Below are 26,725 nucleotides of genomic sequence, written 5' to 3' on the forward strand. Positions count from 1 at the left end.
CTACAGAACCCTTAATTTTTCAATCATCCATGTGCCTATTTAAGTATTTACTTATTCATTCTTTCTTTCATCCATTCATTGATTCACCCATTTATTTATATATTTATGTGTGTATGTTACCGCTTTGGTTACTTCCCACACACAAAGCCATGCTGTCTCCTGCTAATCAGATTGTCTATCCCGATGCTGGTAGATCCTGTACCTCAGAATTCCCTCCAGCAATTTCTCTACTACTGATGTCAGGCTGACCAGCCTCTAGTTCTGTGGCTTGTCTTTGCTACTCTTTGCTACACTGCACACCACAGAGATTTCTGAGAAGTGACCTCATATATGTAATGAACAGAAGTTAACGAAAAATAGAAAAACGCTGCATTAAGTGAAAAATTAAGATCCCAATTGTTCCAATTTCCCCCATAAGGTACCCTTAGTTTTATAGTCAAAGGATATCTCTGACATCCTAATCAAAAGTATGCCTTCTTTTTCTTAACCATCTCGGTTACCTCTTAGTCAATGTTCTCTAAGTTTGGCAGGCTTTCCCTTCATCCTAACATGAACCTGGTGCTCCTGGATTCTCGATATCTGTCACACCTGTAGCATCTGTATACAGTATACTGAGCTGCCAGTCCTGCCCTTGTCCCAGCTATGTTGCTGTTACGGTTACTAACATGCCAGCCCTTAGAGCCAATCCATGCCCCGACATCATCCCTTACCACTTGAACCTCCAGAAGTAAAATACTGTAAATCGCAGTAAGTATTCCTTTCCCCGTCTATCTCAATTACTAAACTTGCTCTCACTGGCTCTGCTTTACCCCATGATTTGCTCCTACTTGTAGTCCAATGGCTTCCCCCCTCACCAATAAAACTTAAATCCTCCCCCTGAGTAGCGTCAACAAATTTCCCTGCAAGGATATTGGTACCTCTTTGGTTCAGGTGCAACCTTCTGACTTACACAGGTTGTCTCTACGCCCCTGTAGAGTTCCCGGTAATCCAAGAACTGGAATCACTGCCCCCTGCACCAGTTCCTCCACCACAAGTTTATCTGGCATATCTTCCTATTTCTGTCCTTTGTTAGTACATGGCACCAGTAGTAATCTGGAGATCACTACCTTAAATACCCTGTTTCATAACTTCACACCTAGCTCCCTATACTCATTCCACAGAATCTTCACCCCTTGTTGAAGCCACTATCACTTGGGCTATCATGTACAATCACCTCTGGCTGTTCACCCTGTTCCTCAGGAATTTTCTACAGCCACTTAGAGACATCTTGGCTATCTCATCATGGAGGCAAAGCACCATCCTAGTATCTCTTCTGCAGCTTCAGAATCTCCTGTTTATCCTACTCACTACTGAGCCTCATGTCACTATTGTTCCTGTCTGACTGTAACCTTTCCCTCTGAGCCTCACAGCCAGTTACAGTGCCAAAAGACTTGACCACTGCTGTCAGCCTCTGAAAAAACTTTATCAACAATATCCGAGGGGACATGCATGTTAGTGAGGGGAATCCTGCACTGACTTCCGACTCCCCTAATTTTTCTTGATGGTCACCCATTTATCTGAAGCCTGTACCTTGAATGCTCCCACTCAGTGAAATGCTGATATATAAAATTCTCAGCTTTCCATTCTAGTTACATCAAAATCCAGCTCCACTTCCTTGACGCTGTCTGTCAGGCACTAAACTGGTGTGCAATTCCCAGAGTTGTACTCATTAGGTTCCCTGACTTCACATCATGCAGCAGAAGTATTCCACTGCCCTAGCTACCTCCTGCCTGCACTGAATCAAGTAACGATGATGAGCAGCAAAAACTGAATGAGACCTGAGCCCTTTCACCAAGGCTTCAACTCCCCATTCTCTGATCATCTGCTCCAAAAGGTGACTCCACTTCTTCTTCTTGTAAAGTTTAATGGCAGTTGGTAGACCAACACAAGGTGCCTTACTGCCACCTGCTGAGTTGGAGTGTGGAGCAAATTCTACCCACCATAAAAGCCCAATAATATCAAGAAGTCTTTTGCTTTTCAGAAAGTCAAATTTGCACTTCTATACGTTACAATAGCAGTGATATCCTAACAAACTTTCCATGTTAAACTGTGTCTGTCCCAAAGATCTCAATTTAGTAATTAGATGTTTCCTTTGCACCTCATAGGATCTGCAGTCAAACAATATAGGCTGCACATTTTCCTGACAAGTGCACTCCCCACAAATGCCTGTATCATGCATATTAATTCTGAACAAGGAATTATTTAACCTAGTATGTCCAATACATAAACATGTAAATATAACTTCGTCCCTCCTTTTAAACCCATCTCCCAGTTGTGTTCTTACCATCCTCTGATTTTGTATAAATGCCATCCTTTCTTTTCCTTACCCCAACTTTGTTGCCACAATTATTTAATTATGGCTTTCACCGCCCCCTTATGCAAAGGCACCACTACTTTTATAGCCTTCATTTTAAGTGATTGCTTGGCAAGAGTGTCTGCCACCTCATTTCCTTCAACCCCAACATGGGCAGGAGCCCATATGATATGTATACACAAGCCTAGACCCTGCAGCCTCAACAGCTGTCCAATTTCAAGAAGAATGTCTGGCCAACAATTTGAAATACCCATCTTAATAGCTGTCAAGTCTGAGATCGAACCAGAGCACAGAAGTACATAATCAGAGCATACTTCTTCAACTCATTCCAAGGCTAAAATGATAGCAACCATCTCAGAAATATCAGGTGATATTTCATCTGATAGTTGTTTCTTAATAGTCACCTGAAACTTCGGAGCATAAACAGAAACTCCAGAACGACCTGTCACTGAATCCTTTGAACCTTCTGTGTAGATATGTGAGAATCCATAATCTCTGGCTTGTATATATTGCCAGAATTCCTGTGCCATGGATAAGCAATCACTCCCCATCTTGATTTTTCCCTGAAGGCCCAAATCAACCACAGGCAAAGGGAAAAACCATGGAGAAGTGACAGAATGGGATACACTGGAATCATATTCCACATTAACCATTGTGCCCATTCATTTCCCAACCACCCAAAATTGAAGACTATATGAACACAGTGCTCTCAACACTATACTAATATTGTCAATATTCGATGACCAACTTTGTCCTCTTAATTAACCCAATAAACCATTGCTAACTGAATCTGTGTAGATTTGAAGGTACCTACCCATTTCTACCAGTAATGCCAAAAATGGAGGTGATTTAATAGCACCACAACAGAATGTCAATGTTTGAGCTTGGACTTTATCTATGGGCTTTAAGACTGCTGCTGAGTTTGATCCATGAGCGACACATCCATAATCAAAGACATTTGACAATATAGATTGACCTCCTACTTTGCACCCCAATCACATCCAACTAAACACCTGAGCACACTAAGGGCTTTTTCACACTTTCTCTAGGATTTTATTCACATGCATCTTTCATGTTAACCTTGTGTCTATCCGCATACCTAGAAACATTACCCCTAACTCTTCTCTAAGACTTTTACTATATAACTTGAGATCAATTGTGAAGGTGACTCCACACAACATTAACTTCTTTTTATTGGAATAAAGTTCCCTGTAATGAACCAGTCAATGAAATTTGTCTTTTTTAAAGTTCCTGTTCTCACTTCAAGCAACTGGACCATGGTTAAAGCCTCCCAAATCCAATAAACTAATCCCTGCAACACCAGCTCCCTTGATGTAATCTGCTGTCTATGCTTAACATACTTAAGCAATTTCTGTAGCTGACAACAGGCCCATTCTAACATTTAAGCAACAAAATAAATCCTCGAAGAGTAAATAGCTTTCTTGTTTACAGTGTCCCAAAGGAGGGATACGTTGAACTTGACTGGAATTTCTCCAGTCATTTGGATCTTGTAGGTGATTGGATCCCAGGTGTACAGAACTCCATCCAATGAATAACATAACTCATCCAAAGTGAAGATGGTGAGGGCCTGTGCAAAATCTCCTTTCACCTGCACCAGAGGGAAGAGGGAGAGAGGAAAAGAGGAAGTGAGAGAGGAAAAGAGGAAGTGAGAGAGGAAAAGAGGAAGTGAGAGAGGAAAAAAGAAAGGCAAAGAAAAACACCAAAGGATGAGAAAGTGAATGAGAGAGAGAAAGAGAGAGGGAGAAAGAGAGAAAGAAAGGAAAGAAAAGAGAATCAGTTCAGCCAACAATCAGCAAATTGGCCTTTAACCCTTCATCTTCCCCCCATTTGATCTAACAAGGGAGATGTTAAACTATGTACCTTCATTGGTGGATCCTGTGTTCGTTCTTCAAGGTGGTCAGGTGATCTCTTCTCGAATTCTGCTCTCCAGGGGTTATATATCTCTTAAGGAGCTTTCCTACAATTGATAGGCAGATGGCTAGGGGTGCCCAGCCAGAGCGCAGGTCCCAGTTCCTGGGTATAAAATTAAAACCCAACCTCAGCCAGACCAAGCTGATCCCAACCCAATGTTCAAAGGTCAAAATTCAAAGTAAAATTTATTATCAGGGTACATACATGTCACCACATACCCAAGTTCCATGGCTTAATGTCTATAGTCAACCAAACACTAAACAGGTGCAAGTTCACTGCTCGCAGCTATCCCTGCAGGCATTTCGAGGGGTTACTGAATATATACAGTATATCCAGAAAAAAGCTATTCAGTACATCTACTCCATGTCACTTTGTGGCAGATTTGCCCTGATCTGACCCAACCTGAGCCTGAATGTATGACTCAGAATATTTAACAGAACTGAACTTGGTGCCTTCCGACAGGTCTTAATTTAGGTGCAAAGTGAATTCCAAGGGTCAGATATGACCATGATTGTTAACTCTCACAATTTTACAAAAGCAGTACCGCATTGTGAAGTAGCTCATTGGCTGTAAGCTATCCTTCAACATCTGAGATGCAGGAATCCTAGCCGTCTTTCCCTACCACTCCTGTTAACACCAGGGCACTTGTTCCTCGTGGTGCAAAGGAAGCTCACCTGCCCAATGTCCAACGCCAGGTCCAGGCTCAGGCTGACATCCAAGACAATGTCAGTGCGGAGATTCTGAAATCAAAGTACTCCGACTGACAAAGGGTTAGTTGAACTTGCCAGAAATCTGCTTCATATGTTGCCAAGAAGCAGAAGTGCAGGACTGATTAAACCCAAGTCCATGTGATTCACAGCTAAAGGAATGCCACCCGTGTTTCCACATGACATGGAAGGAGACTCTTTGATCCTTTGCTCGCTCAAAGAGCAATCCCATTTTCTTATTAGTTTATCCTCAGATCTATTCTCATCAACTTCTCCCTGATTCTGCACTCACCCATATAGTAGGGACAATGAACCTGTCAATGCTTGATATGTGGGAAAAGACAAGAACACTCAGAACACTCCATGAATTATATTTTATTAACTTATTTATGGTAACATTTTGATTTATGTGCTATGTGTGATATATGCTTTGTGGGTGCACCATGGTCCATAAGAATGTTGTTTCACTTGGTTGTATATATGTACAATCAGATGAAAATAAACTTGAACTTGAAGTTAGAAGAGTGAGAGCAGACTTGTCTAATTCTGAGTTTCTCAATGGAGTGGACGTGTTTCCCTTTCTGGGTGATTCTAAGGGTCACTTTTCTAAAATAAAATAGCCAATAATTACTCTTTAAATGGTGGAGTGTACTCGATATGCTGAGTGGTCTAATTCTGCTCCTATGTCTCATGGTTTTATTGTCCTTTGAACAAAAGAGCAAAATATTATCTCTCGCAAACACGAGGAATTCTGCAGATGCTGGAAATTCAAGCAACACACATCAAAGTTGCCGGTGAACGCAGCAGGCCAGGCAGCATCTCTAGGAAGAGGTACAGTCGACCTGAAACGTCGACTGTACCTCTTCCTAGAGATTCTGCCTGGCCTGCTGCGTTCACCAGCAACTTTGAAAATATTTTCTCTCAGAGGATTGTGGAAGTTTGGAACTCTTCTCTAAAATGCAGTGGAAGTTAAGTCTTTGAATGTACTTAAGGCAGAGGTAGGTAGATATTTGATAAGCAAGAGGTTATAAAACTAATGAAGGAGACAGGAATGTGGAGGTTTTAATCAGATTAAACATGATTTTATTAGAAAGTAAAGCGGGTTCAAGGGCCTGAGAGGATCACTTCCGCTCCAATGTTTTTACCTTGTGATCCCCAGTGAGACAGGCAACTTCAACCTCAGAATAAGCCACACCATTACTGAAGTCATTGTAGAGCTTTCCTTTGTCTTCACTCTAGTTGTGGTTCAGGTCCTGAGTCCTGGCCAAAGAATAGCTAGCACCATCAATCTATCCATTGATGACCTTTTACTTACAGAGTAATCCCAAGCATCTTTTTTTGTGGTCCAAAGTGAACAACTCGGTCTTCAGAGTTCAAAATTCAAAGTACATTTAATATCAAAGTATGTATACGCTGAGATTTATCCTTTTGCAGGCTGCCACAAAACAAGGAAATATCATGGAACCCATTCAAGAAAACATCAAAAACTTACACGTGAAAAAAGAATGAATTGTGAAAATGGCAAAAACCAAGCAAATAACACATAGAATGTTAAGCACCAAACCAGGAGTCCAGTAGTATTCAGTTTAGATCAGTTCAGCGCAGTGTCACTAGCCTATTGCAGGCTGCATGCAGAGCCATTCTTTGCTGAAGCGCCCAATTCCGCATCAATTGCCCCAAACAAACCACTCAAAAGCAGCAAAAATAAAAGAGTAACCAGAATCCAGAAATATATGCACCATGAACCTCAAAGTCCCCCAAAACAAGTCCACAGCCTTGCTGATCAACCCTTGCAACATTGAACCCAATGCTCCTGCACTTTCCTTCAACAGGAGCTAGCGAGAGGGAGAGGTCAAACACAAGCAGACAGCACTGAACACCCACTCGTCTTTTCTGGCATTTCTAAAGAGATAAATGTCTTTGTTCTGAATCTTACATTTAAAAAAACAGGATATAAAAAACTGCAGTTGTTAGAATTTGGGACAAAAAGCAAACCACTTGAGGAAGTCAGTGGGTTAAGCAACATCTGTGAGAGGTTTTGAGGTGGGAGGAATTGCCAATATTCATCAACGATTTGTTCTCCCCAGCAGATACTGTTCGGTTGACTGAGTACGTCCAGCATTTTCCAGTAAAACTGTTCTGTGCATTGCTCACTCTTAACATCCTTTCTGTCAGCAAACCGCCAGGAAGGAGGTATAGAAGCCTGAAGCCACGCACTCAGCGAATCAGGAAGAACTTCTTTCCTGCTGCCATCCAATTCCTAAATGAACACTGAACCCATGAGTACTACCTCACTTTTATTATTTCTGTTTTTACACTATTTTAGGCATTTAATACACACATGCACACACATATGTATATAATACTTACTCTGATTGAGTATATTATCATGTATTGCTTGGTACTGCTTTTGCTAATTTAACAAATTTCACCACCTATGTCGGTGATAGTAAACCTGATTCTGATTCCCTTCTAAGTGCAGAGGACAGAATTAGATACAACTAGGGTCTAACTAAAAAGATTCAGTATTATTTCCTGAATTTTCTTCTCAATCCGAGGTAATTTTCAAGGATTTTCCTGCAAACCCATTGTCACCTTCCTCTAACAATCAATTTAGTTGATTGTGTTAATCACTGCTAATGGGTCAATTTAACACTTCTTAGCACAAGATTTCAGCAGTCAAATGTCCTTGTTTTCCTGTTCTATTTATCTCAGGGCCAATCTAGCTGTGAATCCACAGATTGTGAGTGGATTTATAGGTTTAGCTATAAAATCCAACTACTGACAAACTAATCTTTCCATGTAGGTGGCAGAAACCTGAGAGAAGAGCAAGAAGAAAAGTTAGTGATTGCTGATGTGTGCCTAATGCTGAGGTCAGCCATTCGGCATGCTGATATCTTGTAGCTGCAGTGACCCAGGTTCAATTCTGACCTCCAGTGCTGCCTGAGTGTGAACTGCAAGGACAGTATGTAATTTCTGTGGATTCACGGTTTCTTCCCACATCACAAAAATACTTTGGTTAGTTGTGTAATTGGCCACTCCAGGTGGATAACAGGAGAATCGGGAGGCGTTATTGATGGGGATGTAAAAGAGAATGGGTCACCGAAAAGTAAGCGGGAGAATGGGAATGATGGATTGCTCGGAGAGATGTAACAATCTCATTGGCCAAATTGCCTGAAATGCCATATGAAAATACTGCTTAAGAAGGGGGAAATTAGATTTTTAAAAAAGAGCAATATAAAGGACCTTTCACCCCTTGACAGAGGTAATGTGAAAGCTTCTTCTTGTGGGAGAATCTAGACCCAGCAATACCTTTTAAAAGTAAGAGATTACTTGTTTAAAACAGAGATGAAGTGACATTTTTTAGGTCATTAGATGTTAGACTCTCTGCCTCAAGAGTGGTTGATGCAGTATTTTGAATTCTTTTAGGGTAGAGCAGAGGTTAAAGATTACTGTAGGTCAGATTTTAGTCAATGGTGTGGCAAGTTTGAGGGGCTGAATGGCTTACTCCTGCTCCTAATCTACAAGCAATAGAAAATAACCAAGGCCAACAGGAATCTAACTCCTAGGCCCCAGATCAGCAAGTGGAAGCTGGTTCAGATGAATGCGAGAAATTCTGCAGACGCTGGAAATCCAAAGCAATGCCTTCAAAATGCTGGAGGAACTCAGCAGGTCAGCCTGTACCTATGGACATGAATAAACAGCCAGTACTTCAGAATGAGACCCTTCTTCAAGACTGGAATGGAAGGGGGAGGATGCCAGACTAAAATGTTTGGAGGGGAATAGGGATAGCTAGAAGGTGCTGGGTGAGTACATAATCAAAGAGTTGGAGAGGGTCGCACTTCAGGATTGGAAAGGAAGGGGGAACATGCCAGAGTAAGCATTGACCAAGCACTTCTGGAGGAAATCATTTCATTTCAATACAAAACATTCAGTAAAGTAACATGAAGTGCTGACTTTCTCCTGACTCCTAAAACAGCAACAGAAAATGCTGGAAGTGCTCAACAAGTCAGGCTGCATCTGCTGAGTACTGCCAGCATTTTGATTTTAACATCTGCAGTCTCTGCAGCTTCTCATTTACATCAAAGATCTCGATCTGCTGTCCCTGCAGGAGTGATAGGTGCTGGGAATGAAGTGAAAATTCAAAGCAACAGGCCTCATTGCACTTACCCATTGCTCCCAGTTTCTTGTGTCGCACTGGCAGCCTTAAACAGTTCTAACCTTTCCTGAAGAGTCTGACACACATTCTGCAATTGACGGTTGCTTGAAGAGAGTGACGGTAATTGGAATTTGAGAATTTAGGTAAAGGCCGTACGTATACTTTTATTATTTGAATTCTAACCTCAAATGCATTCCATTCAAATCAGAGCTGGGTGAGGCTACTATTGGACTTGTGTTGGGAACGGTGTTGGTGCTTGTTTGACCGATGTGATTCTGGGAAACTGGAATTCTCCACACTTTACTGACAACTTGGATAAAGTAGAGCATTAGAACATAGAACGGTGCAACACAGAAACAGGCCCTTTGGCCCATGATCCTGTGCCAAACTAATTAGACTAATGACTCCTAATTCCTTCGATCTGCACGTGATCCATTTCCTTCCATCCTCTGCAAGTTCATATGCCTGCCTAAGATCCTTTTACACATCTCTGTTATACCTGCCTTATCCACCACTGCTGGCAGCACATCCCAGGCCCCCAACGCTCTTGCCATGCACAGTTCCCTTGAACTTTACCACTCACCTTAAAAGTTTAAAGTACATTTATTATCAAAGTATGTACACATTATACAACCTTAAGATCCGTCTCCTTACAGGCAACTACAAAACAAAGACATCCAACGTAACCCATAAAAAAATGACCGTCAAATACCCAATGTGCAGAGAGAATAAAAAATGATTGTACATACAATAAAAGTAAGCAAATAGCATTTAGAATGAAAGTGAGTCCTCAGACAGAGAGCCCAAGCATCCCACAGCCTCAGCTTCCGTTCAGCGCAGAGACAAGCAAACGTAGCAGAGCCCACAGACATGCAGCGCGGTGTAGCCACAGCTCAACCTCAGCTCAGGGCAGAGTGGAAAAAGTGCCGTGGAGCCCATAGCCACGGAGCCCAGAGTAAGTGCCGCGGAGCCTGTAGATACGAAGTCTGGAGTAGCTGGAGCAGGCCACAGCTTTAACCTCAGTGCAGCACACAGCGAGTAAACGTTGTGGAGCAGTGAGCGGAGCCAGCCTGACTCTTGCCTCTGATCCTGACACCCTGGCCCTTTCATCCAAAAAATGTAGTATCAAGTACATTTCAATCCAATGAAAAGTATGCCAACTATCTACCCTCTCTATGCCTCTCATAATTAATAACGTGCAGCTGCCTACTCAGCCTCCACTGCTCTAGAGAAAACAATGCTAGTTTGTCCAATTTCTCCCTATAACACACATGTACACGTCTCTAATCTAGGCAGCACCCCAGCAAACCTCTTCTGAACATTCAAAAGGCCATTTTATGCACTTTGCTGTGGTTCATTTGCTGGAACTGTTGGCTTCAGTGTGGGTTCAACGTACACTACAGATATCTGGTCAACAATCTCTCCAGTGCATCTGTGGGAGTTGCAGTGGGTGGGCTGCACTATGAGGAAGATTTCTACAGGACCACCTTGCGTCCAATGGAGTTTGGAAGAGAAACAAGGACTTGATTAAACTTGCAAGATCCTGAGGGTCCTTTTCAGGATAGAGGTGCAGAGGATATTTCCTTCTGTGGGAGATTCTAGAACTAGGGATCATTGTTTAAATATATGGGAGTCACCCATTTATGCAGATGTGTTGTTTTTTCTGTGTGTGATGCTTTAGGAACTCACTTCCTAAAAGGAAGGTGGAAGTCTGAATGTTTTTCAGGCAGAGGTAGATGATAAGTGGGTGGTGGGGGTGGGTGGTTGGGGTTGTAAAAGTTTGCAGCAATTAGACCAGAATGTGGAGTTGTGGTATCAATCCGATCAGCCATGATCTTATTATTTGGTTGGAAAAGGTTTGAGTGGCTGAGGGACTGAGTGGCTTGTTCGTTGTTTGTTTGGTCATTTGATGACTACATTGTCGGAGGTCCTGCTTTCAGTTCAAACATTAAATCATCGGCTCTGTCAAGTGAATGGTTCTCTACAGCACCCTGAGCAAGGAAATAACTCTTCATTATTATTGTCTGATAATTATCATATGCTGTTTGTGGAAGTTGACTACAACACTTTCCACAATGCAGGTTGATAACGTGATTAGGAAAACGTATAGGATACAGGTCTTCATTAGATAGGCATTGAATACAGAGATAGAGAGCTTTTGCTCCAAGATACTAAAATCTTGCAAAGATATCTGCTGCAGTAGAGTGTGCAGTTCTGATCTCTACACCAGTTTGCTGGAAAGGGTGCAGAGGAGATTAACTGAGATGCTGTCTGAGATGGAATGTCTGTTCTGAGGAGAGACTGGTTTCTCTGGTGTGTAGGAAGTTAAGGGGGAGCAATATTAAGGTATATAAAATTATGGGGCATATAGATTTGGAGGAATGTGGGAAACGTTTCCCATATTAGAGCTAGGTAAAAACTTCTTTTTTCACACTGGTATAACACTTGCATTCCACATTTCCAGGTTCTGATTTACATTTTCAACATTCACTCGCTCCTCAGACCCACCTTTAACTCTACTAGTCTTCAGCACTTCTCTCAGTCGATAACACCACCACTCGTTGTCTCCTAATCTCCACTCAGTCACAAACCCCTCCTTTCACCGTTTTCTCTGCAACCTATTTTATCTATTGTTTTCTAGGTCTGGTAAAGGACCTTCAAACCAAAACATGAAACTTGTTTCTCCTTCCGTAGTTTCCACATGACTTGCTGGCTGTTTCCAGCATTTTCTGTTTTGGATTTAAACACTTGCACATGTCGAGCTTTTGGACAAGGTGAGCGAGTTGTTTCTTGCTGCAGTAAGATTTCCAGGACCAGGTGACTTTCCTTCATTTCTTGTAAATCCTCAGTTGTATCTGTCCTCTGGTTGAAGGTCATACGCTCTGCCTGTTTTTGTATGGGTAAAAATTTGGGTGGGGAACCTTCACCACAATGACTCTCATGCAAATACATGCCCAGCTTGGCGGGATCATGGAAAATCTGAAAGCTGAGGTAATGAGATCTCCTTCTCCTTCTTCTTCTCAAGACTGAGGGTAACAAACTCCAACTCATGGGTTCTAAGGCAGCAGATGAGTCCAATAGGGGAACAAATGTGACTCCCAATGTGCTTCCAATGCATGACTGAGCTTCTCGATACTAACACACTCACTTGCATGTGTGGCCTCAGGCACAGAGCCCTTGTTCTCTGTGTCCTGGATACTCACTTCCCTTTCACCCCGACCCCCAGCTCTTCTCTGTTTGCCAGCTCACAAGCCAACCCACAGCTCAGGCTGTACTCTCAGCTGCAAGCTCAGGCCACACACTCCTAACTACATCAATGGGTTCAGGCTTATCTACGCACTCCATTCCACCCCGACCTTTCCTTCACTGCCTATGGAGCTGAGTCAGCAAGGTGGGGATGAGGTAGAGATTAGCCATGATCTGTTTGACTAATAGGTTTGGGTTAAAGGACTGAATGGTCTCTCTGGCCCAAAGTTAGTCCTGATTGTCCCGCTTCAGATGCTGCCAAGCCTGTTGTTTATTCCAAAGATTTTTTTTTTCCTTTTGATAGGTTTGTTTTTTTACTTAATCTCCCAACTTCGGCAAGAGTGACTCTGGCTTATTCGCAACCCACATACTTCAACACTCCGAACCCTCACACTTGCACCCACCTCACTCCTTTCCAATTTGATTCAAGTACATGGGAGTGAGGCTTACTTATTTGTAAGTTGGAATATTTGCCAGTTCCCTCTTTTTCCAGTGATGCTGCCTGACATAAAACTCAAAGGGACAGTCAGTTTGTCCACGACACAGAGGAATCAGAATCGGAATCAAGTTCATCATCACTAGCGTGAATTTTGTTTTTCTGAGGTAGCAATACAGTGCAAAGACATACGATTATATTAGTATATAGAGCATAGAACAGTATAACACGGTACAGGCCCTTCAGCCCCGATGTTGTGCCAGCCTTCTAACCTACTCGAAAATCAATCTAACCTTCCCTCCCCTACATACCCCTCAATTTTTCTATAGGCCATGTGCCCATCGAAGAGTTTCCTAAATACCCCTAATGTATACACATGATTTAATGGTGGAGTAGACCTGATGGGCCAAATGGCCTATTTCTGTTCCTATGTCTTATGGTCTGATTGTCCTATGGACTGGGTCTTCCCATTGGCTCCACACAACATAATGTAACTGTCAATTCAGCTGTCCAGCAAACATGTCCAAATTCCAACTTTCCTCCATATCTCTGTGTGAAGTTCAATATCGAAGTTCGTCTGGTGACCCTCACGCTGACACTACTGTACAACAACAAGCAAGTTAGAATTGGGTCACACAGGCAGGGTAGAGACCAGGCACCCACCTCTCCAACATCCTCCACTAACTCAATAATGGGAAAGTGTAGCCCCAAATACCAGTGGGCATTTTGCCCACAGAGTGAGCAAGCATCAGCATGCATTTATCAGCAGGAGACAGATGGCAAGGACTGGGCATCTTGAGCTTTGTGCTTCTGCCCTTACTTCTCACGGATGAAGGTGAGAGGAATTCGCATAAAGCTCTGATTTGGAGCACCAAAAGCGTGAGAGGCTTAGTTGTTAAATAGTTGGGGGCAGACATTCATGCTTTTATGGAGAATCACTCACTGCATTCAACAGCAATCAGAGGAGATACCAAGATGTCAGACCATTTAACAGGATACACCCTTCAGAGCAAAATCCCAAATTGACTCAGTATCTTCAGCCAACGTATGGTCCATATCCCTCCAATCCCTGCATATCCATGTATCTATCTGTTCCAGGCACCTAGCATTTTCTGTGTAAAACACTTCAGATTCAGATATCACATCTACATAAAAATATAGAGAAATGCGTAATTTGCATTAGCAACTAACATACCCTGCGGGCAGCCTGCAAGTGTCTCCAGCAGAACAACACAAGCAACAACAGCAATAACAATGAAGCAAAACAACCACAGCAAACAAGACCCTTTCCCAGCCACACAGCTCCTCACACATACAGAAGGAGACAAGCCTCCAGCCCCAGGACCAGCCGGCTCTGGACCTCCAGTCCATGGCCCTGGACTCAGGCTCACAATCACCGAGCCTCAAACTTTGGACTTCGCTCCAGGACTCTCTGAACATGGGAATGAACTTCAGACCTTGACCGCTGGTCCTGCGTGGACCTCCAACCACAATGACTTGGACCTTTGTGATTCCCTCCACCTACCTCTGCCATGGATTTGCTGTGCATTAGACTTTGGCCTTCAGCTTTGCTCTCCAGACTTCACTGACAACTGGGTATTGATCTCAGGATTTAGTGATTGTGGGTTTGACCTTTGGTCTTCAACTTCAGAACTTGTGCGAACCTTGTTTGATCTTCAGGCCTCAACTTCTGGACTTGCACAGACTACATTTGACTTCAGACCTCGAATTCTGAACTTGCATGCACCTCCGATACCGGTGACCTGAGGTTGTCACTGGCCCTCAAGACTCCCACCCATACCCGGGACTCACCACTCATACCGAGCTTTGACTAGTGACCGGGACAAGTCAAGTTGGAGTTTGCTGGTCTCCTCAGCTCCTGCTGTCCAGATCTTTGGAATCCCTAATGTTCAACTGCAGAGCACCATGAACTGGACTCACGCTCCTGTGCAATCCATTCATTTACTGCCCCTGACATCTTACACCCTCTCATTCTTGTTCCTAAACCCTAACCTGACCACTAACTCCTTGCACTGTTCCCCAAATCATCCCTACAAATCTACAAAGCAACTAAGTCTGAGCCATGATATCCACAAATGTCACAGTTTGGTACCACCTTGACCAGAAGACTTGCTTTGGGCATTTCTTTCAAACATTTCCCCTCTCTCTCTGAATGCACTTACTCCATCTGGCTTATTGGGGCTTTAGGTGGAAAAGAGAAGCAAGTCCTCAGATGCTCATGAAGTTTAGTGTGCTGATTTGATAAGACTCAAATGCAGATTGGGTGACTACTTTGTGGAGCTTGTCAGCTCAGTCCTCAGAGACCTATCTCTTCATTCTCCATCCCAGTCCCACACTGATCTGTATAACTCAGGCCGTCTGCACAGTGCCAACATAAGCTGAGGAATGCCTTATCCTTTAACTGTGAGGTTTTCAGACTTTGGGACTAAATATTGAATTCAATTAACGCACTTCATCTGTGTCTCTAACTCAGTTTCTTCTATTATTATCAGAACCAACCAGATCTGCTATAGATTATCCACTTGTAACCTCAACATCTTTCTCTCTCTCGACAGCCACTGTCTGATCGGCTGGTCATTTCCGATTGCTCTAACCAGTCCATTTGATTTCATCTCTGCCCTAATTTATCTTTGAGCTAGAGGGCTTCACTCACACTTTATCACCCCTGCAATCCTGACCCTAGTTTTTCAAAGGTCCGTCCTTCTCCTTACTTATTTTGCAACTTAAAACTAACCTGTTTTCTCCCTTTCCCTGAAACGTGAACAGTTTCTCTCTCCTCAGATGCTGTCTGAATGGCTGAGTGCTTTCAGCATTTTTTGTTTTTAATTCCACAAGTTCATGATGGAATCTAGAAAAGTAGATTTCATCAGGTGTATGTGGGTCCCAACCTGTTCTTGTGGTGTGGTCTGTTAACCCATTCATCCACAGAGTTTAAGAATGGCTGTCAAAGTCAGCCCTTCACTTGGATTTTTCAGGGAAGGATAGGAGTCATGAGAGCTTTTGGAGTCAGGTATAGGCTAGACTGGATAAAATTCCCTTCCTTGAAGGAAATCATGAATCAGTTGTATTTTCAAATTGATCTGGGAGACCCTACATCGTTATTATTGAATTGAAGTTAAAGTTGTCATGGTAAGATTTGAGAAGTCCTGGGCTTTCATTTCAGACAATATATTGTAAGCAACAAACATGCCACTGGAGGAATGCAGCAGGTAAGCAGCATTCTTTGGAGAGGGTGGTGATGGTGGAAAGAACTGTCAACATTTTGGGTCAAAACCACGTATCATAATATCTGTACCTAAATAGTTCACCCTTCATTAAGGTCCAATTTTAGATTCTCCAAGCAGAAAAATACACAGGTCAAAACTACAGTATACTAGTAATTATTATTCTAACTCCTCCCTTCAGACTGTAAGAGTAGCCCTCAATTACCAGTCACTTGCTACTTCAAATCTGCGGCATCATCCCACGTAGCAGTTTTCGAAATTCCCACCCTCCCTATCAGTCTTTCGTTTATATTTTCTCATTTTCTCAGATCACCTTTTGATTTCTGTTTTAAACTTCTCTCTCCTTTTCCAATTCTAATGAAATTTGATAGACCTGAAATATTAACTCTACATAGATACTGCCTAAACTAAAGCCCATTTCCTCTATTGACTGCTTTTATTTCGATTTCCAGCATCTACAGCATTTCATTGTGGGATCACCATAAAAGTTTTATTTAACCAAGTGTGTTTTTAACAAAGTTTAATCAACCACCTTTCTCTGCTATTGAAAACATGCCAGTTTTCTACTTTTTCCTAGTTCTGCTGAAAGGTCATCATGCTGACTCATTAACCCTGTACCTTTGTCAACAGATGCTGCTTGACTTGCTGAGTATTTACTTTATTAGCTGTTTTTAAAATTTTTGTCCTGCATGTAATCTGTGCTAGTCACAAATAAAAATACTCTTCTTCTCTGTAAGGTTGTGTATCTTAGCCTGACATAGAAGCTATGAAATGTTCAGGCTATTCCCTGCATTATGATAAAGTGTGAGATTCACAGCCACGATTTTCCCACTCTTCTGGTACCCAGCCTGAAAGGAAAATAGGGGAAGATTCCACAAATGACAGGGGAAAAATTCCAACAACAATTCCCTTGTCATTTTCAAGGCCTTGCCTTGTAGTTTCCCACAAAATGATTCCTTCCCCCCAGTCACCAACATGTCCACATCACAACTGAGCGCACATCCACACGGTCATTGTATCCTGTCAGAGAAGAGGGAAGAGGAGGGGGGATGAAACAGGATGAAAGAGAAGCAGTGAAACCTTTCCCATTCCCACTGTGAATGGTCAGACTTTCTGAAAACCAACCTATCATGAGCGATCAGCCAAATACTTGATGGTCATCTAGTTCTTTGACTTCCCTCCCATTACTAAGCCTAGAACTTAGAGAGGAACACCACTCTACCCAGTGCTGATATTTATGCTCTACACATGCCACTTCCAGTTTCCTAAATCTAAAAATGTATGGGTTGGTACGTAAAATAGCTACTGTAAGTTGCCATTTGTCTGAAGCTGAGTAGCAAAATATAGTAGGAGTTGTTAGGAATGTGGGTTAGTGTAATTGGATGTTAAGTTATCAGCACAAACTTAGTGCTCACTTCCATACTGTATGGCCCTATCGCTCTGTATTTTCCAATGTGACACACACTCCTAAGCGACAAGTGCTACCACAGTAGATGGGATCATGCAGCGTGATATCTTCTCACCAAAGCTCCTTCACCCACCACACAATCATGTTGGCCAGAGCAACAAGGGTCTTTGCAACAAGGAACTGAAGGAAAACAGCAATTAGTAAACAGAATTAACACCATGAGGCAAATGCACTCCACCCCCACTCTGATTAATTTAACCCAACTGGAAGTTCTCCCATTGTGAAATCAATGGCACAGAGATGCATCTGGTGGACTTACTGCCTCAGACCCAGGTTCAACCTGTGTTGAGTTTACATCTGATTTCTTCTGGACCAGCAGAGACTGGATAGGCCAAAATAGACTCCTTTTCTATCATAAAGGAAAATGTGATCTAATTCTACATTTATTAAAACATAGATCTCCACTTACATCACCCCCATCCCCCATGATCAGCTATGGTTTCTCACTATGTTCTTCATGTATCAGATCTTCTCAAACTCTCCTCTGTTCCAAGCAGAGCATCTGTCACGATCCAGTCCATTGATTCCTTGTTTCAGTTAATTTCCTTTTCTCCGTGTTCCACTGGGCTCCTTGATTAGGGCACCTGATCCTTATTCCAACGGGTCAGGATAAAAACCCCGGCTTACAGCTACTCAGTGCTGGTTCGTTACCTCAGCTGGGCGGCTATGTTCGTTGCGGGCTGCCGAGAATGAGTCGAGTCGAGTCGAGTCGAGTCGAGAGCCTGTCATTCGTTGTTCCTGCTTCGACTCAATAATCTAGTCCGTCACCGTAGCCAGGGCGGCGATGAATGTTCCGAGCCGCCAAGAATAAGGGACCGTCTTTATGAGCTTCTCCATGTCAAAATACATTTTTTCTGTTAAAAACATAGAAAACCTACAGCACACCTACAGGCCCTTCGGCCCACAGAGTTGTGCCGAACATGTCCCTACCTTAGAAATTACTAGGCTTACCTATAGCGCTCTATTTTACTAAGGTAAACGATTTTGAAGCCTCAGATCTCGGGGCTCTGGAGACAGGCAGATCAAGGGTCAGTGTCACAGCAGGAGACCCGTGTGTTGTTGGGGAGTCAGAAAATCTACTGCTGTGTGCCCCAAGACCCGGGATCTTTGCGATCTTCAGGCACAGAGCTTGAAAAAAGTGACGTAATGGACTTTTAACTTCGTAAGCCAGTGAGTTGTTTGTTATGACTTCCCACTTGCTGGGAAAATGGAGACACCTCCCTCTCCCTTACTAGGGAGAGAGAAAACCTGCGGTATGCCGAATGCCGGGTGAAATGCAAAGTCTCTGGGGTAACTGCAAGTCTGCATCTTTGTTATTGCTTTGCTCACACTTGAGTGCTCGGTGGCGGTGCTGATGCTTGCTTTTTTTTGCTGGAGTGGGGAGGGGGCATTGTTGCTCGCTGCCACTTACGCGCAGGAGGGAGGGCAACTGGGGGTGACCTTGGGGTTCTTACATTTAATTGTCATTCATTGTTTGGGGCACTTCTCTGTTTTTGTAGATGTTTGCGAAGAAAAGGCATTTCAGGATGTATGAGGGATGATTGATAAGTTCATGGCCTAAGGTAGAAGGAGTCAATTTTAGAAAACCTGGCACATTTATTTTTCAACATAGTCCCCTCCTACATTTACACACTTAGTCCAGCGGTCGTGGAGCATATGGATCCCTTCTTTGTAGAAGTGATCCTCAGCAGGGGTGATTGATAAGTTCGTGGCCTTGGGTAGAAGGAGACGAGCTATACAGCTCTTGTTACATGCATGTACAGTTCAACTCTGAGTGAAAATGTAGAAAGTTTGAAGTTAATGACTCATCTCCTTCTACCTTAGGCCATGAACTTATCACCTATGCCGTGGACCGCTTTCTGGAGGTCCAAGACGCTGACTTCTACAAAGAAGGGATTTGTATGCTCCACGACCACTGGACTAAGTGTGTAAATGTAGGAAAAATAAATGTGCTAGGTTTTCTATCCCAGGCCACGAACTTATTAATCACCCCTCATATATTGTATACATTTCTCTGAGATTAAATTGGACCTTTGAACCAAACTGCTTATTTGTAGGGCTTGAAATAAACACATGTAGATAGCCTAACATATAGGTAATCTGAACACCTGGGTTACATCCCCGTCTGTAATCACTCCCAGGTATTCATTATTCTACATCGACTGAACTTCTTCACAATTTAGTTTGTCTTCACATTGCACGTGTGCCTTAAATGCGTCAAGACTACACCCTGCTTTAATGACTGGTTAAGGTGGTAGGTTTCTACAGCATTCCAGAAGGGTGAAATGGATCTTATTGCGGTTTTCACACAGAGGGTGGTGGGCTGCCAGAGAAGATGGTAGAAGTAGAGTGCGATTAAAAAGTTTAAGACATATTGACAGGTACATGGATAGAAAAGGTTCACAGAGGTATGGGTAAGATGGACTGGCTCATACAGCATCTTGAACACTCTGGACGAGCTGGCAGAACAGCCTGTTTCCGTGCTATATAGCTGTGTGATTCTATAAACCTCCTGAACCCCTCAACAATATTTCAACCTTTAATCAATCTCACTATCATTTATTCAGCTTTTAGCCTCCCTCCCACTGACATGACTCTTACTCTCAGAACATTAAATATTTAGCAAATAGTTTTCTCATGATTTCAGCTCACGTTTAAAACTAGAGCCATCAACAAACCCTCGGTGATAACATAAGCTTGTCCAATTCTTTGTTCAGAGTTTCTATTCACAAGTTTGACTGGTGGAATGTGGAAAGATCGATGGCTGATGGCTTTCTGTATTGGAAGAAATCTCTGGTCACTGCTTAGAAACCACAGAGTTATTAAAAAAAGACATTTTATTAAACAAGCCTACTCTGAGGAGTACATGATTTGTAGCAATGGGTTACACATTGTTGTAGATGTTAAGTATAGATGTCGGAAACATTCTAAAGGACTTCCTTCCTAACTATTATAATGCCTGTTTCCCATAGACACATGAACAATAACTGATTAGTAGTAACTGGTTTATCATTGTCTCACCTACCAAGATAAATAAAAATCTTTCTTTTCTATGCCTTCCATACAGATTATTTCATCATATCAGTACATGGAGGTTGTACAATGGAGAAGCAACAACAGAATGCGAATATATTATTAAAACTGCAGAGAAAGAACAATGCATGCAAGCAAAACGGTAATAACAACAAGTTAGATTGTGAGCTCGAGTCCATCTTATTAAAGAAGTGGTCCGTCCTATGTAGGATTATGGTGTTTCTTTCTACAGGGCTGGGCCATTTGGCCTAATTGGTCCATGCTAGCCCATCTTACTTTACTAGAGCCTCCCAACATATCCTGTATCAAAAAAAATTTCACTTTGACAATAAATTACTTTCTTTTCACAGTTGTATCATGTAATGTAATCCCTAAATGTTGGTGTTTAATTACTAATCTGATCTTTTCAATAGATGTTCCCAGTTTCCTGAAGAGCTTTCCATCAATTTAAGCTGGGATGCATTGCTGCTGAGGAGGGATCTATGGAGGGATGATTAACAACTGTATCTATGGAGGGATAATGGGCAACTGCATCTATGGAGGAGAATGACCATCGGTGTCTTTTGAGGGACGACGGACAGTTGTGTCTGTGGAGGGATGATGGACAGTTGTGTTTGTGGAGGGATGACGGACAGTTGTGTCTGTGGAGGGATGACGGACAGTTGTGTCTGTGGAGGGATGACGGACAGTTGTGTCTGTGGAGGGATGATGGACAGTTGTGTCTGTGGAGGGACGACAGACAGTTGTGCCTGCGGAGGGGGTAACTGTGTCTACGGAAGGACGGTGGACAGTTGTGTCTGCGGAGGGACGACGGACAGTTTTGTCTATGGAGGGGGTAACTGTGTCGATGGAAGGACAATGGACAGCTGCATCTATAAGGTATTAAAGTTAACATTCACACAACTGGCAATGCTGTGCAGCTTCCTGATCTTGTAAAAATTGAAAAATGTTGGAAATCTAGAGAATCTGTAACTGCTCACTAACATGTTTGTTTGCAATATCTTTAAATATTTTTCCCAAACTTTTAAATCTGCTCACTCTGATCGTTGAACAAATAAACATTACTCTAATTATTCTTTCTAACACCATTGTGATCTTTTATACCTCAGACCTCTTCTCATCCTCCCAGGAAAACAACCCCAGCTATTTGGAGCTGATATCTCTGGAACCATTTTCAAAAACTCATTCTGCATCTTCACATCCTTCCTAAAGTTAAGTGACCTGCATTAGATGCAGTACATCAGGTATGGGCTGAACATTCCCTACTTTGGCATTATTCAGGAATCGTAGGACCCCACATACTTTATTAACCACTCTCTTAATGTTCCTTTCCACCAGGACAGCAAGAAAAACTTAGTAGTGTTCTGGAATCATTTTATGTGTACCAAAGCCAGCTCATGGAGCCAGGTGTAAACATTTTATTGCTCAGCACTGCACGGGGGACGTTGGGAGGGATTTTCTCCTCAAGTCTCTGGAGATGTTCTTGAAGCTGGAATCTCTGATGGAGGGCTGAGACAGACAACATCACAGGTTTATCTGCTGAAGACCATTTTACCACGAGAGTTCTGACACCGCCCTTTGATTCAATGGAGATGAATGAAAAACACCAGCATCTGGACTGTACACATTATTTTGCTAAACAAGGCCTCTGAACTCTAATGTTATTGTGCTCAGTTTTAGTCACCCTGCTATAGGAATGATGGCATTAAACTGGTAAGATTGCAGAAGAGATTTATGAGGATGATCCTGGGACTCAAGGAATTGAGTTATGGAGAGAGGTTGAGCAATTTGGGATTTTTTTCATTGGAGCATACAAGCATGTGGAGTGGTTTTAAAGACATATAAAATCATGAGAGGAACAGAGAGGGTCAATGACTACTGTCTTTTCCAATTTTGTTGAATCAAGAACTAGAGAGTATAGTTTGAAGGTCAGAGGGGAGGGATATGATAGGAACCTGAGGGGCATTGTTTTCACCCGGAGGGTGGTCAGTATATAGAATGAGCTGCCCAAGGAATTGGTAGATAAACAATATTTAAGAGGTACTTGGAGGGGTATATGGACAAGAAAGGTTTAGAGAGATATGTGTCAAATGTTGGTAGATAGAACTAGAGTAGATAGGTATCTTTGTCAGCATAAACCTGTCAGGCTGAAGGGCCTTTCATCCTGTATCTATGACTTCAAGTCATAGACACAGCACTATTAGGGAGAGGAAAAAACCCATGGTCATAGACTTTAGTGCTGGAATGCTGGAGAATGTATTGAATCAAAGGAGAGACTATGGGTGCAAGGTAAATTGTCACAATGAAATACTGGCGGATAAAGTGTAAAAACCCTGAAAGTCAGCACTAGAACATGTACTTCAAAACTCTGGTCAACTGTAGAAAATGTAATTTGCTTGAATCACTGCCACTTGTAAAGATTTGGTATGACTGGCTTTTTTCAACTTTGCATGCTTATCTTATCAAAGTTAATTATTGTCCTGAGAGGCGAATGTCAGTTATCCTGCCTGTTAAGTGGGTAAAGTCACAACATAATAATATACATAACATACATAATGTGGTTACCTGAATAGTGATGATAGGGCTTTAGCTTTTAGTATGTAACCTTCACTGCCTCTGTAGCCATCTGAGCATGAACCTCTGTGTCAGCAACAACTGCCCTGATGATGTGTCTGACATCAGTGACCTACAGAGTACACAGAAACAAAACACACACACAAACACTCACATACACAAAAGGGACAATAAACAGTCCTGTATCAACTCATATCATAGTGCACAGGCAAAGAATATTAATCCCAACAGAGCCCCAAGCTCACTGAATGTTCGAAGTCTCAATACAGAATCAACTTCTGTCTGTGGGGAAAGGTGGTGCCCAACACCCTCTATCAATGAGCACATAAAGGCAAAACCTGACCTATGAATAGGAGCTATTGGAAAGCTCAGTACTCCATGGAGATTGATAAAAGCTGTTAGTCCTCCAGGGAAGGGAATTTGCCATCCTTCCCCTTGTGACTCCACCACTAACCTGATGCCACTCAGCTACATGAAGAGAATTCCCAACAGGCAGGGCAGACGCACCTTGGAAAGGGAATAAATACTGGCCAAGCTGCTGATATCTATGACACAACAGTGAATAGATACACTTAGTGCCCCTTTTATTAGGTACATCTGCACATCTGCTCACTAACGCAAATATTTAATCAGCCAATGATGTGGCAGCAACTCAATGCATAAAAGCATGCAGACATGGTCAAGAGGTTCAGTTGATGTTCAGACCAAACATCAGAATGGGGAAGAAATGTGATCTCAGTGACTTTTACTATGGAGTGATTGTTGGTACCATATGGAGTGGCCTGAGTACCTCAGAAACTGCTGATACCTTGGGATTTTAACACAAAACAGTCTGTAGAGTTTATAGAGGGTGACGGAAAAAGCAAGAAAAAACATCCAGTGAGCAGCAGTTCTGTGGGTGAAAACGTCTTGTTAATGAGAGAGGTCAGAGGAGAATGGCCAGACTGTTTTATGTTGACAGGAAGGCGACAGTAACTCAGATAACTACCCATTACAACAGTGATGTGCAGAAAATCATCACTACATGCACAACATGTTGAACCTTGAAGTGGATAGGCTACTGCAGCAGAAGACCATGAACATGCACTCAGTGGCTACTTTATTAGCTGCAGGAAGTGGTCACTGAACAGAAGCGCAGTAGGCCGTTCTTCAATATGCAAAGGCTGCTAATTGCCAATGTATAATATATTTATAGCTACAGTGTAAAAGTTGAGCCTAATCCCTTCACTATAACTGAGGTTTTCATCTCCGGTGTCAGTTTGATGGTCCCATTGGGTGAAGCCGTACATCATATGCAAAATGTTATTGTCACATTTACATACTGCAGTTTTTTTTAGCCCCACTTCAGGTTTACACAAGGTATTTGATAAGATGCCACCAAAGAAGTTATTAAAGATATAGAATCCTCAGTTTGGGGAGTAAGATATTGGGACAGATTGAGGATTGGTTAAGAGACAGAATACAGAGAAGAGGATTAAAGTCTGTGACAGTGGTCAGTGCTGACTCTCCAGCTGTTCACCATCTACGCCAATGATTTAGATGAAGGGATCAAGTGTAATATATCCAGGTTTGCTGCAAGCTGTGAGGAGAAAGCATGGTGGTATCAGGGGGACATTAGGCTAAGTGAAATGCTTGAGATATGGCAGGTGAAATGTTATGTAAAGAATGTGAGTTGCTGAACTTTGACAGTAGATACAGAAAGGCGGCGTACTTTTTAAATTCGGGATTGAAAGGTCTTGGAGATCAAAGGCAATGGGTATCCTGGTACATGAATTACTGCAAGTTAACACACAGGTTTAGCAACAAATATGAAAGCAAACTTTAGCCTTTATTGCAAGATGTTTTGGTTCTTCCTCTAATTAAATGAAACTCTGGTGAGACTAAATCTGGGAAACTGTGTTCTCGTCTGATCTCCTAAAATGAGAAAGGATATGCCTTTGACAGGGGGGAATACCACTAAGGTTTACCAGATTGATTTCTGAGATACAGGTGGGGTTTAGGGGTGGCTGAGGAAAGATGGGATTATCATATAGGGATTAAAAAAATTGGATCCCTGCTCTCTAGAGTTTGGAAGAGTGCTAAATTTGGGGAAGACTAATTACAACATTATTAGACAAGAACCAGAGAGAGCTGGGAGAAGTTTTTTGAGAGCAAATGCACTTCTGATATGTGGGAGTACTTCAGATGAATGTTGTTTAGAGTTCAGAATCAGCATGTTCCTGTGAGATGGAAGGATGGCAAGGCTCAGGAACGATGAATGATCAGAGATATTGTAAGTTTAGTCAAGAAAGAAAAGAAAGCTTATGTAAAGTTAGATGGCAGAAATCAGGATGGCTCCTTTGGAATATTAAGGAATCAGAAACAAACCAAAAACAAGACATTAGGAAGGTTGAAAAGGCTCAAGAAATCTCCTTGGCAAACGGGATTAAGTAGAATCCAAAGGCATTTTATACATATATTTGGAACAAGAGGATAGATAAGGAAAATGGAAGTCCACTCAAAGACAAAGGAGTCAACTTATGCATGGTGCCAAAGGAAGTGAGCAAGGTCCTTAAAGGGTACTTCATTGGAATTTACCGAGGAGTAAAACATAGATGTTGGTGAGATCAGGGAGGGCTATCTTGAAAGACATGTTGGATGTTGTGAGAATGCACAGGTCTCCAGAGCCAATGTTAATCCTTTGTTTCAGAAGGACAACAGGGCAAACTAGTAAGTTACAGAATGCTGAGCCTTACATAAGTAGTAGGGAAATTATTGCAGAAGGCTCTTAAGGACATGATCAGAATGGTTAGTAGGGATAGTCAGTTCTGGAGACGTCTTGTCTCAAAATTTTGATTAAGTTTCTTGAGGAAGTGACAAAAACGATTGATGAATAGGAATTGTAATTGAAATTGGTTCATTATTGTCACACGTACTAAGATACACTGAGAAGCTTGTCTTGCATACTGTTCATATAGATCAAATCAATGTGCAGAGCATTAAGATAGAACAAAGTAACTACAGCACTATGAAGCCTCATGCTAATTGAAGCCGTCAATGTGCATATGTAGTCATAGAGTAAAACAGTATTTGCCCGAGCATGTCCACTCCATTCACTGAGCACTCATCCATATTACCACCTCATTCCAGCATTGAATCATAGCCTTATATGTCAAAGTGATTCAAGTGCTCAGCTAGACAGCTATGAAACCATCTTAGCAATTCTCCTTCCACCTTACTCCCCAGAAGTGTATTCAGGTACTCGCCACTCTCTCAGCACCCTTATAAATCTCTGCCTCCTTACTCTTAGTCAATGTCCTCCAGTTTTATCTTACTGTGAACTGGGGAAAAGTTTGTTGCAGTATATATAGGTACCCGTTAGTCTCATGAGACCATGGATTTGTGCCTTGGAAAGTTTCCAGGGCGCAGGCCTGGGCAAGGTTGTATGGAAGACCAGCAGTTGCCCATGCTGCAAGTCTCCCCTCTCCACACCACCGATGTTGTCCAAGGGAAGGGCATTAGGACCCATACAGCTTGGCAGAGCAATGTGTGGTTAAGTGCCTTGCTCAAGGACACACATGCTGCCTCAGCCA

At 42.4% G+C, this 26,725-nt stretch overlaps 1 protein-coding gene across 2 annotated transcripts in view; it reads right to left on the reverse strand.

Annotated features, from left to right (window-relative positions):
• Positions 1–26,725, reverse strand: part of LOC134359411 (xanthine dehydrogenase/oxidase-like) — a 62,064-nt gene that overhangs the window by 18,151 nt on the left and 17,188 nt on the right. Inside the window, exons 4-5 of one of the 2 annotated variants that reach the window (XM_063072605.1) lie at positions 23,145–23,265; positions 21,695–22,155 (exon numbers count right to left, since the gene is read on the reverse strand). The exons of the other annotated variant lie outside the window; for it this stretch is intronic. Of the exons in view, the coding sequence (XP_062928675.1) occupies positions 23,173–23,265 (93 nt within the window). The 3' untranslated portion in view covers positions 21,695–22,155; positions 23,145–23,172. Of the gene's footprint in view, positions 1–21,694; positions 22,156–23,144; positions 23,266–26,725 lie in introns of those variants that run through there. 2 annotated transcript variants of the gene reach the window in all.

The sequence above is a fragment of the Mobula hypostoma genome, chromosome 2, assembly GCF_963921235.1.
Source record: "Mobula hypostoma chromosome 2, sMobHyp1.1, whole genome shotgun sequence".
Taxonomy (NCBI): Eukaryota; Metazoa; Chordata; class Chondrichthyes; order Myliobatiformes; family Myliobatidae; genus Mobula; species Mobula hypostoma.